The sequence below is a fragment of the Pocillopora damicornis genome, chromosome 3, assembly GCF_964200805.1.
Source record: "Pocillopora damicornis chromosome 3, jaPocDami1.2, whole genome shotgun sequence".
In the NCBI taxonomy this organism is placed as follows: Eukaryota; Metazoa; Cnidaria; class Anthozoa; order Scleractinia; family Pocilloporidae; genus Pocillopora; species Pocillopora damicornis.
The window spans coordinates 18,207,702-18,221,200 of NC_142672.1; the positions used below are offsets into that span (position 1 = coordinate 18,207,702).

Sequence of the window (13,499 nt, forward strand, 5' to 3'; positions counted from 1 at the left end):
ATTTTAGTCGCGTTGTTTGAAATAAGGTTTACACTAACCTTGGGTTAAACAGCGGGTTAAATTTAACCCACCGCGCGAGCAGGGTTAAATAGCTAACCTCCGGTTAAATAAAGAATAAAAATGGCGAACTTGTTTTTTTGTGATTTACGTCGTCGGCGAAGGGCAAGGAAATTCAGAACCGGCACTCAATTCGAAATCGACGATTTCACAGACGAAGAGCTGCGTGCACGTTATCGCTTTAAAAGAGAGTCCATTTTATTTATTACAAATCTTGTTGCCGGTAATCTAACTCGCAACACTCGATGAAATCACGCCTTATCACCGCTCCACCAAGTTCTAATTGCCCTCCGGTTTTATGCCAGTGGAGGTTTCCTCCAAGTTATAGGCGACACCTTCGGTGTGGATAATTCCACCGTTTCCCGTGCCATTACTGATGTGTCTCGAGCTCTAGCGGCAAAACAGCCCCGCTTTATCAAGTGGCCTTTGACACATGACGAATGTGCAAAAATTAAAAACGAATTTTATATTCACGGAGGATTTCCTGGCGTTTTTGGATGTGTGGACGGAACTCACGTGAGATTACAAGCACCTACTCAGAATGAAAACAACTATGTCAACAGAAAAGGTTTTCATTCCATCAATGTACAAGCTGTCTGCAACCATGAAGGTGAGTAGACTTTTCGCTATAGCAAAACTTCTCAAAGAAAATAAAAATGTAGACATCTAAGATAAAATTCATACACGAACCAAAACATTTGAGGAGGACCGAGCTTTAACCTCAACAAAAATATTATTTGATTTGAAGGCATGTTTACCAATGTTGTTGCCCGCTGGCCAGGAAGTACTCACGATAGCCACGTCTTTCGGACCAGTAACATTTGCAGTTATTTGCAAAATAACCATCGCTCCCTCGATGATGGCGTTCTTCTCGGGGACAGTGGGTACGCCTGCAGTCCATTCTTAATGACACCGTTTGCAACAACAAGAACTCCATCCCAAGAAGCCTACAATAGTGCGCACACAAAAACGAGAGTGGTGATTGAGCAAACGTTCGGCCGATGGAAAAGGCAATTTCATGTGTTGCATGCAGAAATTAGAATGGCACCTGAAAAGGTTTGCATGATTGTGGGTGCTTGTGCAGTGTTGCACAACATCGCTTTGCTGTTACACGAGCCTATGGAGGATGAAGAGGTAGAAGAGCTGGCAGATGTGGATCCCTACCATGGACCACAACAGGGTCTGTCAATAAGGGACCACATCTGTCAAACATTTTTTGGTTGACATTTTTAACATGTGTGCTGTCTTGACTTTCTGTGATCCTTTGTCATGTAAATTATTAATAGGTAATGAGTTGATTTCAATCGTAATTTGGTGTAAATAGGCACTTGTAAATTTTTGTAAAATATTTTTTTTCAAAGACTCCAAATTGCATTTGCCCATTTTGTTGTCATTAAAAATTTACTCTGTAACATAATTACAAATGCAATTTGGTGTAAGTAAACACTTGTATTTATTTCAAAGACCACAAATTGCACACGCTCTACAGGCATGTGGAATTTTGGTGTCTTTGAAAAATCTACTCATCCTTATTGACACCAAAATGCAATTGCAATCATGTTGTTACCCAGCTAAACTAAATATGGAGGTTTTTTAAGGGAAATAGTTCAGTTTTGCAAGCAAATGGCTCAGAGTAAAGGTCTACGTTTTAAAGCTTGGTCAATGTGTAGAAAGTCAGGGTGGCTGACAACAAAATTGGGTGGGGCATTTGAACACAACTTTTTGCAAAACTTCCTCAAATAAATTGTGTGTTCTTTATTTGTATATTAATTGTTACTTCACTGGTATTGTGTATAATTGTACTAATATGCTATTGCAGAATATTGATCAAGGCAATGTACAATAATGTATAATGCACTGCATTTCACCCTCTCCCCCAATGCTGATGGAAATATTTCTAGGATGGTGAAAGATGTTGACACATTTTCACTTTTTCCCCTCTTACCCCCCATCAATTGCACAAGACACTTTTTATGCTGTTAGAACTTTGTATTTTACTACTTTCCAACTTGCATGGGGTGATGGAAACCTGTCTTATCTTATAGAAAAGGAATAATTATATTACACATGGTCTAATGTAAACACCTTATTTGATGGTTTATAATGGTAATTGAACTGAGCGAAATCATTGGAGTATTGTGTATGATTGTGCAAGATGAAAATTGATGGGAATGTTGAAAAAGAAGCAACCCCTTTCTAGCTTGCTATTATGTGGGCTGTTAATGTCCTTGGCTGAGAGATTGTCCTTAGAATTTCAAATTTTCTTTGGAAGCTTTACTAATTCTCAGCCAAATATCGATTTTTTTGGACACTCTCAGACGCTGAAGTTATCAGTAGACATATCAGCAAGCCAGAAAGGATTTAATGTACTACATAACCTGAAATTTATTTCAGTGGCTCCTATATGTTTTTTGCATTCACCTTTCACAAATGATCACTGCTATTGGTACACATATATATATATATATATGACTTTCTCTATTGTTCATAGGTAATACTGCAATAGTGGAAAAAAAAAGGTTGCAGTCTCTTTCATTCAATAAATTTTGCTTATTGCCTGTAAATTTTTATGACACTGATGCCCTAATATTGTCATAGTGGCAAAAGTTGTAAGGAAGATACATGGGTTGAACTCAAATCAAAGTAAATGATTATTTAAGAAAATTATTTGCACAAGTTGTTGAATAAATATACTTTTATTTTGTATTTCAATCTGGGTGTTTGTCCTGATAAAATGTTATACAATCAGACATATAAATAATAAAAAAGTAAATGAATTTCTCTACTTGCCCATAACACATTATATCTTTGATTATATAAAACATGGGCATTCTCCATTTTATACAAATTTTATGTGATTACAACTTTATTCACATGTCCATAATATAACTTACAACTTGAATCATGCTTAAATTCTCCATTTTATACATTCATGGACTTAAATGAACACAGTAGGGATAGAACATGATCTTTGTTCCAAAAGGAACACTTCCAACTCCAATTTCCTCTTTTTTAGCTTAAGATTTTCCTGCTTTAAAATTAATGCTTTGTACTGGGCCTCAAGAACGTCGTCATGTGTTGTCTTTCTTTTACTCTTTTTTTTATGATGATTTTCTTCTTTCGGTGTATTGACCACTTCATCATCGATTTCGTGGGTGTTAGCTTCATCTTGCTGCACAGCTTCTTGGAGTTCTTTGAACAGGTCTTCATTCACCTCAATTGTTTCCAATTGAGCAGCTACTTCCGTAGGCTGGTTTGCTTCAGGGCCTTAAAAAAAACATCCCCACATATTACGGTCAAAAAAAGTGACCTCTTGTTTGAAATTACTTGTCATCAGTTCAAAGGTTCAAAGTAAATCATGACCGAAACGACTGATCTAAATTCACTGAAAGTATTGGCTGTTCAGTTCAAGACATGTCTCTTTCTAGGAAGCTTTGAGGGAGTCTTGAAGAAATGGTAAGTATAAAAGCTTTTACTCAAAGCTTCTGCAGTTTTAGGAATATTTGTTATTTTTGTGCTCGCCGTGGGTTGCGTGACAAATAGTGTAACAAATATGATAATGTGGAGTTTATATGAAATAATTCATATTTGTACTGCGGTTGTAGATGAAAGTGGAAATGTGATCATCGCAGTAAATTTTCCAATTTAAGCAATTGGAAAGAAGAAGCCTGAAAAAAATCAGGGCTTCAACGGGATTCGAACCCGTGACCTCCGCGATACCGGTGCGATGCTCTACCAACTGAGCTATGAAGCCACACATTGGGAGCGAGGTCAATTTATTGAGTTCATATCTTCCCGTGCAGTGAAATGATGTGGAGTTTATATGAAATAATTCATATTTGTACTGCGGTTGTAGATGAAAGTGGAAATGTGATCATCGCAGTAAATTTTCCAATTTAAGCAATTGGAAAGAAGAAGCCTGAAAAAAAATCAGGGCTTCAACGGGATTCGAACCCGTGACCTCTGCGATACCGGTGCGATGATCTACCAACTACAACCGCAGTACAAATATGAATTATTTCATATAAACTCCACATCATTTCACTGCACGGGAAGATATGAACTCAATAAATTGACCTCGCTCCCAATGTGTGGCTTCATAGCTCAGTTGGTAGAGCATCGCACCGGTATCGCGGAGGTCACGGGTTCGAATCCCGTTGAAGCCCTGATTTTTTTCAGGCTTCTTCTTTCCAATTGCTTAAATTGGAAAATTTACTGCGATGATCACATTTCCACTTTCAAATATGATAATCAAAGCTAATAAAGAAAGTGACTTCTGAAGCTGTCGTTCATGTAGCGGAAATTATGAACCGAAAATTTGTCTTGTTTCCTGTAAACAATGAAATAACTTATGCATTCTTAAGGTAATAAGAAGTTCAAGTTTTAAACAACAGTGGATGTTAATTCTCACCTTTCGACTCGAAACCCTCGAGGCCGGTGAATGATGGGGTTTCTTTGAAAAGGTCAATGATTTTAGCAGTTGCCACCGACGGTATCTTCGGAGCTTCACCTCCTCCAGTTTTTTTCTGCTCTTTGGCCAATTCTGTGAACTCTTTTTTGGCCTGTGCGTGTAAATTTTTCCATTTTTCTCTGACCTCGGTAGTCGTCCTCCTAGCAACTCCTACGGCGTTGACAGCATCTGCGATTTTACACCATATTTCATTTTTTTGTTGGTTTGTGACGCTGTTCGTAAGTTTACTTTGTATAATGGAAAGGTTTTCCTCTACTTTTTCCGTTAAGATGGCTATTTCGGATGCGCTGAAATTTTGTTTACGGGCTTTGCGTGAGACCGCAGGTGAAGCCATTCTTCAGTTCGCAACTTGCTCACCATAGCAACAATTTACGAAAAGAATATTATGGGTTGCTAACCTCAGGCTAGCCGCGTCTAACACGAGGTTGACTAACCGGCTCTTTAAACGCGCTTTGAGAAACGCTATTTTAACCCTGTGTTAACAAACCTGCGGTTAAGAAATTTAACCCGCGGTTAGCCCTAACCTCAGGTTTAGTTTAACCCTCTTTTGAACAACTGGGCCCTGTCCTATAATTTCCATGGGATATTGATATTGGGTCGCACTTAGACCCATTTTAGCGATATTGGCCAGGTTCTGTAACTTGCTTATGATTTTCATGGAATATTAACATTGACCTGCACCTATATTTATTTTGGCAATATGGGCGAATTTTCACATCATTCTTTTGATGTTCATGGAACATCGACATTGACTCCTGCTTGGACCCATTTTGGCGATATTGGCAAATTCCCCCAACAGTTGTATGATTTTCAGGGGATATTGCTCTTGAGCCACATGTGGGAACCACTTACACGATATTGGTCAGTTTCCAAGGTCTTTCAAAGTCTTGTCAATCTCTGCTACTTTTTCATAATTTTTAAGGGATATTTGGAGAAATTGATTTTGGCAATGTTAGCTTATTTCTGCGACTTTGTCCTGGCTCTTATGGGATATTGCTATTGGCTGCATTAAGGATTCATTTTTTGCGATTTGGTCGGTTTTCTCAACTTTTTAATTTTTTAAGATATTGCTGTTGATCCGCACTTCCCCCCATTGTAGCAATGTTGGCAAGTTTTGTCAACTTTCCAAGAGTTTCTTTGGATTTCAAGGGATACCTGTATTGATCTCTATGTAATCGGATGCATTTTTGTGATTTTGGCCAATTTCTGCAACTTTCTCACAATTTTCATGGGATATTTGGAGACATTGATTTTTGGCAATATTGGCCAATTTCTGTGACTTTATGGTGTCTTTTGCGGAAAATTGCCGTTGACTGCACTTGGATCTATTTTGGCGACGTTAACCACAACCTTTTTGTGATTTTCATGGGAAGTTGACACATAGATTTGCACTTTGAACCATTTTGGTAGTTTTGGCTAATCTCTATTAGTTTCGTATGGTTTTCATGGGATGTCAGCATTGACCCACATTTAGACCCAATTTTTTGCAAAATTGGTCAATGTCTGCAGCTTTCTAATGATTTTCATGGGATGTAAACATTGACTTGCCCTTCGACCCATTTTGGCGATATTTGCCAGTTTTAGCAACTTTCTTATAACAATAGACTCCCAGTTGGACCTATTTTAGCGATATTGCCCTGTCTCTAAAAGTTTCCTAAGATCTTCCTGGGATATTGACAATGACTTGCACTTGGACCCATCTTGGTGATAAAGGTCAGTTTCCACAACTTTCTTATGACTTTCGTGGGATGCCTAGACCTATTTTGGCAATATTGGCCAATTTGTCAAATTTCTCGTTGCTCTTCTATCCTTGGAAGAAGTATTCTTATGTATGGCAATGACGACCTTTATTAGAATTATTAGGTGCATTATTGCATGAGTCAAGAACATCCAAGGTAACAAACTTCTCCAAAATCAGTGTGAGTGTGAGTCAAGAGATATATCCCATAAACACTTGGGCCAAAATGCTAAAAACCTTTTTTTAAATTTAAACAGGCCTTAAATGTCATAACAAAATGATCAGGCAAAGATGTGTGAAAGAGGCACGGAGGATAACACAAGATTGAATTGACTCGTGGAGGAGAGCTGTATTTTACTGTGTGAAGTGACGGACTGATTGACATCGAGTTTGAGTACTCTTTTAGCAAATTGGTAACAATTGTTCATAGCTACATATTCATGAGTGAAAGAAGAAAAGGAACAAGCTTTTGAAACGGTTCTTAAGTTAACATTAAAATATTTCTATGTTAAAATCTGAACTATCCATATTGGATTCACTGCCACTTTTGTATTTGGCGTAAAGAATGGAATGCAATTCCTCAAAGATTTCACTTTGGCCAAACTGTTGAAACACGTCAGCCTCATCAATCTTGGCATTGTCCTCCATCTGAATCTCCTCGTTATCATCATCAGAATCCACTTCAGGGAAAATTCCAAGGTCAAACTGAGCTTCACATTCCTTATGGCCACCAGCACCATCAGAAAAGAGACCAAGTGAATACGGAAAGCTCATCCATTTTAGTACAAGCAATAGAGAGCAATGCACAAGCTTGCTCCAAATCCTTCTGCTCTATCAGCTCCTTTGACCAAGAGTCTAAAACCTTTGACTTTCCCTTAATATGACTGAACATTTGAACCATTTCTTCTTTGGTGTTGGCTGTTTCCCTCAAGCATCTTTTGGCGATATGTCGACCAAATCAGTGAGTTGCCTCTTTAATCAATAGGGAGCAGCAGACTGTGGTTAAATATCATCCTTTATTACACACCACAGTGGCCTGTTGATGTTTTACACGTCTTCAACCGCAATTGTGGAAGGGTGTTTATAACTCAAAGTCTCAACGTTTTGTCTTGTATACTCCTTGGCTAGCTGTTTCATGGCTCCTGTTGCTTTCGTAATCTGCGCATAAAGCTGTTTTGCAATGGCTTGGCCAATCTAAAGAATTAACACGTCATAAGTCAAAATGATACTAGGAAAAGCCTAAACTTGTAGCTATCATTTCATAACAATATACTGGTTTGCTCTAATTGGGCGTCTTAACGACAACTGTTGTCACTGGAACATATCAATGCAACACCTGTACATTTCTTCATCATTTGCAAGAGAAACCATCTTTCTGAGCACTTGACATGCATGGATGATAGCAAGTCTTCTCGATGCTTGTCTTGCAATATACATGCTGCTGTCAGGAGATCACTAGGGTTGGCCACCCTCTAGGTACTTTAGCTGTTGATCCAACCTATTACCAGCAGAAAGGCAAACAGTGGAGAAGCCCAAAATATGACTGAAATGAAATGCATTGGTTCGGTTTGGTATTGTTTTGCAATGCAATTGGCAAATAGACCTTGCCCTGAGATTACAGTAAAATAGAAAAAATTACTTACTCACTTGACTGCATAGAATTTTTCATAATTCCTATTGCCTGATTGCGTGATTGTCTGCTTACTTGTATGATTGTTTATTTGTAGATATTGTGGCTGGTAATGATTACTTTTGTTTTGTTTGGCAGACCTCATTTGAAAACCATTCTAATATCCTTACATAAAGATACTACTTTACTACCAAACCAGGGGTCAATTCAATAAAACTTTTACACTTGTATTTTACACGTTGGACCGTTGCTTTTACAAGCGCGCAAAAAATCCAATTCAATAACTGTCTTTACAAGCCAAAGTTACAAGTGTCCGACCTGTAGTTACAGGTGTAGAGCTTCACGTGTAGAATGTGAAATTAGGTCAGTTCAATAAAACGTTTTACAGGAGTCCAACTTGTTTTTGGCCTGCGGTCCACTTGTAAAATACAAGAGCAAATTACAAGTCATAAGTCACTTGTAAACTTCGAGAGCAAATTGTTGTTGGCCTCATTTAAAGAGATAGCATGTCATCTTCGAGTGAAGAAGAAATAGATGAACTTTTGAGAAATAGAATAAGACGACAGCCGAGGAATTTTGAGAAAAGACGGCTTTTTGACGTAGAAAATCCACGCGAATTTCGACAGAAGTTTCGTCTCCCAGTCGATACATTCGAACATTTACTGGCAGCAGTGGGTCCGCAATTGGAACACAGAACACGGCGCAACAGAGCGTTGACGGCGAGACAACAATTGTTAGTATTTCTCCACATCCTTGGTACGAACTCGTTTTACCATGTGATGCATTCATGCCATGGAATTTCAACATCAATGGTTTGGAATGTCATAGACCGCGTTACGCCGGCAATACTAAGTTTACAGCGAGAACTTGTTTGTTGGCCCAAGCAGCCCCTTCGAATCACTTCAAAGTTTCATGATATAGCTGGGTTTCCTTGTGTTGCTGGTTGCGTGGATGGAACCCATGTTCTGGTAAATCCCCTGGCTGGTGATGAAGATGCATACATGAATCGGCATCAAACGAAATCCCTCAATGTGGCCATGGTTTGCGGCCCAGATTACTCAATATATTTCTGTAGCAGCCGATGTCCTGGGAGATGGCATGACTCGCGGGTTCTCAAAGAGAGTACTCTGTGGACTGAAGAATTTGAAGAAAATGCTCAGAGGCCATTCCCTGGAGCAGTAATTCTAGGCAACTCTGCCTACTCATGCAACAGCTGGCTGATTCCTCCTTTCAGGCGAGATGTAGAAGGTGCTCGCCTCAGGTTTAATGAGGCGCACAAGAAAACCAGTAGCACCATAGAGAGAGCCAATGGTGTTATAAAAAAAAGATTCTACACTCTACAAACAGGCTTAAGATTCAGAAGTATGGAACGAGCTGCTGAACTTATCAAGTGTGCAGCCATACTACACAACTTTTGCATACTATTTAACGATGATGGTGCTGATCTTTTGGATGACGAAGATCTGGAAATTGATGAAGGGGAGTCTGCCGAGCAAGACGAGGGGCAGGAGGACAGACGACAAGAGCTCTTGGCGCATTTTCTTTGAATTAAAGTGAGACAATGTCGATCGATGTGAAATCAAATTGTTAAGGGCCTTAAAAACATTTAGTTTACATTTCTTATTCGATCTTCATTATTTGCAGATATTGTATTTATAAAACTATAATGATATGCTTAGGACGATCCCCTCGCCCAAATATGAAATTGAAAAAGAACAGAAGCTGTAATTGAATTCATTAAACCATGGTATGAGCTATGTCATTGAAGTCATTTCAATAATTATTGATATCCTCTTGTCCGTTGCGCTCCCTCTAATAATTAAACAAATGATTGCAAACCACCAACCTTCTAAGACTAATTGTTTTTATTAACGGCGTGATTACTTTCTAACAAAGTGATACAATTCTGTAAATTATTGACATTATTAGCTTTCATTCTCTTGATTGCACTTATGCAATTCTCAAACTTAACAGTCAAATTATTTCTATTAATCCATCGCCTCGAAATCTTTCTTCATTATTTTAATCTCCAAGGACAACTTTGAACACTCTAAAAGTAGTTTTCTTTTCCTAATTCGTAATATGTCTTCTTCTAATTCTGCTGTGGAACTGACAGTGGCCTTTTTCAGCCCCTTCTTCGATTTGATGGTAGGCTTTTGGAATACTGATGTCTTGTCTTCTTTGGCTTCCTTTGGTTTGGCTGAAGGTTTTGTTTCATGCTTTGCTTTTGCATCTAAATGAACAAAAGATTGGTAGATACATGAAAATCTCATCTTTAAACTCATCACGTTTGAACGAAGCTAAGTTGCGATTAAAGTAAGAAAGAAACATTTTCATTTGGGAACGCGATAATCGCGCCTGACCTAGCTTCAAATTGACAACTTGCTCGCAGAGAAACGAAAGAAGGACATTTTGATTTATAAATGTTGTTTCTGGTTATTCTAAATTATCTCACCTTCGGTCTCAGGTCTAGTGCAGACAACCTCTTCACTCTCAAACACAATTGGTGTGTCTTCAACCTTCACAGGCTCCAAGTTTGCGCTCTCTCTTCCAAGTATATCAAGGACTGTATCGTCCAGCTCTGTGAGTTCACTCCCTCCTGCACCGGTCTTTTTCGAGTCACTGACTTTTTTTATCATACCGCAGCGAATGTTTGCCCAGATAACATCTCTCAGGGTTTTTATGTTGTCGACGTTCGCTCCAACACCATTCAGTTGTCTTAAGATGCTTTCCCACGCCTCCTGTTTCGCCTTTTTCGTTACAGTCGAGGAAAATGGAGCCAAAACAACTGATTTGTTATCCCTCACAAGCTGTGCTAATAGCAATTTCTGGGATTTCGACAACATGCTGAAACGACAGGGAAAAAATCGACGCAGTCTACGAAATAAATTTTCCGCACTGAGCTGAAATAATTTGCACTTGTAGTTTACATATCCACTCTGCTATTTACAATTGTACGGTTACAATTGTAATTAACACTTGTAGTAAGACTGCTTGTACACGTGTAAATTCCAGTGTTTGAATTTTTTTTTATTGAATTCTTGTATTTACAAGTCGGACTTTACATGCGTTTTTTACAACTGTAGAATCTACAAGTGTAATTTCTTTATTGAACTGACCCCAGGGTAGTAAATTTCAGGATCCAAAAGATGGTTTCATACCTGTCGAGCTAGTCGGTCAATATTTTCAAAGTTTTAGATCCTGAGGAACATTTTTGTAGGTTTGTTCTGTTGATGAACAGTTTAAAGAATTCATTAGCCAAACATCACAAAAAGTCAGGATGAATGACGGAAACTGATGGGCCAAAAAGTGACACATTTCCGGTAAAATTCAGAAATGAAAACACAAATTGTACATTTGGGGTAAAAATTGTTTCTAAAACTCAATAAAAAATGGCTAATTTCGTTGTGTGCATGAGTTTTGATACCTAATGAAAACATCGATGAAAAACGCACATGTTTTGGATCACATATCAAAACCACGTATGGTTTCCATCTGTCTTCTCACTGGACATCAGGATGCATGGATCAGAACAAAACAAATTGAACATTAGAACAATACTTCAATTTAATAATTAATCATAATTAATCAGCGACATTGCCAATTGATTTTTTTTGACAAAAATGTTTAACTTTACAATTTGTGAAAAAAAAATTACATTCGTGAGCATAAGGTAAAAAAAACACTGAATTATCACTTAAACCTTGGAAGCAGGTGAGACCAGCCACTCAATGACCGCTCCAAAGACATATGATCCAACCAATCACATGATAACAACAACCACACACGACAACCAACTAATCATAATATGCAGTGCCTGACATATTGACTTTAAAGATACTCTACATTCCAAGAAAATGTATCAGAGCAGGATAATAAATCCAAGTTCAAAGGTTACCTGGGGTTGTTTTGGAGTAGACGGCCAAAAACCATTTCTTATCAGTGTTATGGCTTCTGGGTCATGCTTTGCAACATTTGATTTTAATGGGATGCTACTGCCCTGTACGAAGACAAGCACCATAGTGTGTCCATACTTTTATCCTTCTATTATAGTTTATTGATTCCTGTTCAATTTATTGATTCCTGTTGAAAGCAGTGATAGCTTATCAGTGGTCAATATTCCTTTCATGAAAACTGGAGAACACCCAAAAAATACGAACTTCTGCAATATAAAATTCCCTGTCTGTGTTAGAACAATCAGAGTCAGTCATGGAAAATTTACAGTTAATGTATCAGTTATCCCTATTAATGTACTTGTTACAGCACTTTTTAATCTAAAATAATCAGCACTTAAAACCGATTAAAACAGAAACAAAGACTTTCCTGGAAGAGGTAACCACACCATTTAAATAAAAGTATGGGCATAAAGTGGTAGTGGTGATTGCAGATTGGCAACCTATCTCAGACTATAGTTACATATTGCACTGCTGTTAGTTACTCGCCATGCTAACCAACATCTATAATGTCACGCACATATCCTCGATCCATGTTGTGAGGTGTAGTCATACACACGCATCAAACTGATATCCTACCTGTATCAGAAGACTACAAATCACACCTTAAATCAGCCAACTCTTTCAAAATTACCAAAATAAACTTTACTTCATTCTGAATAAAGAGCCATGTATGAAAAAATTATGCTCACTGCTTTCACTTATTCCTCTGTATAAAAATGGGGCAGGTTTTACTGACATAATACACAATTCTGCAGAGGTAATATGTGGAGGTGTAAGAAAAAAAAAGAAGGACGTCTCTGAAATTAAACCATGAGACAATTATGCTAACAAATGAAAATGCCTAACGGCCAGGGTACAAATGAAATTGGGTTTCACAACATAATTGAAAAGGTGACGGGAGGAGATTGTGCTCCTTAAATCTTTAACTCACCTTCCAAACTTCTTGGTGGTGAAGTGGTCTACCTCCTGCATGAGCTATATTGATATGGTTTTCGCACAGGAATTGCCCTCGACTACAGTTGAGGCATCTGCCTTTTCTTCGCAAAAAGGAATGACACACCTGCCCCAAAGGCAAAGCCTGTCTGGTCATCATTGGTGATATTAGCTGCTCTCTTGCATTGCGCCAGGATGAAGCCAGCTTGGCTTTCCTCTCATGATAAAGTTTTAAGTATGGTGCGCGTCATTCATACTTTTTTACCTTTTGATATTTTGTTAGTTCTCAAACCATGAGATTCTTCAGTGTGGGGAAGGTCTTCTTGGTCTGGAGAAAAACCTCTGCACGTGTTTAGAGAAGACCCGGCTGTTATAGGCAGTGTATCTACTAATTTGTTGGCTGCAGATCAAACTTCAACACTAACCTTTGACTTTCTTGTAGCTTTTCCTCCTTTAAAAAGTACTATATTCAAACTTTTTTTTTTGCGACGTTAAGTCTTGTTTAGGAGGCATACTGGCATCCAAGCCTTTTTAAAGCAACGTTGAAAGGAGTGCGCAAGCTATAGCACCGGGCCATAGGTAAATAGGCCTATCTTTGCCCGCTTTTGTGTCTTAATTTGATTTGCAATGATTTGATTTGATTTGATGATGATGAAAACTTTATTTAAAACATGGTAAAAATATCAGTTTGACAATAGAAAACAAAGGAGAAAT

General features: G+C 38.2%; 1 protein-coding gene across 1 annotated transcript; it reads right to left on the minus strand.

The window, feature by feature from the left end:
- Positions 1–2,737: 2,737 nt before the first annotated feature.
- LOC149048620 (t-SNARE domain-containing protein 1-like) lies at positions 2,738–5,101 on the minus strand. The gene is made up of 2 exons (XM_089200103.1): positions 4,469–5,101; positions 2,738–3,324 (listed from the first exon to the last, which is right to left on the minus strand). Exons 1-2 carry the CDS (start codon positions 4,860–4,862, stop codon positions 2,996–2,998), a joined length of 723 nt encoding a protein of 240 aa, XP_089056229.1. The 5' UTR covers positions 4,863–5,101; the 3' UTR covers positions 2,738–2,995.
- Positions 5,102–13,499: the final 8,398 nt, after the last annotated feature.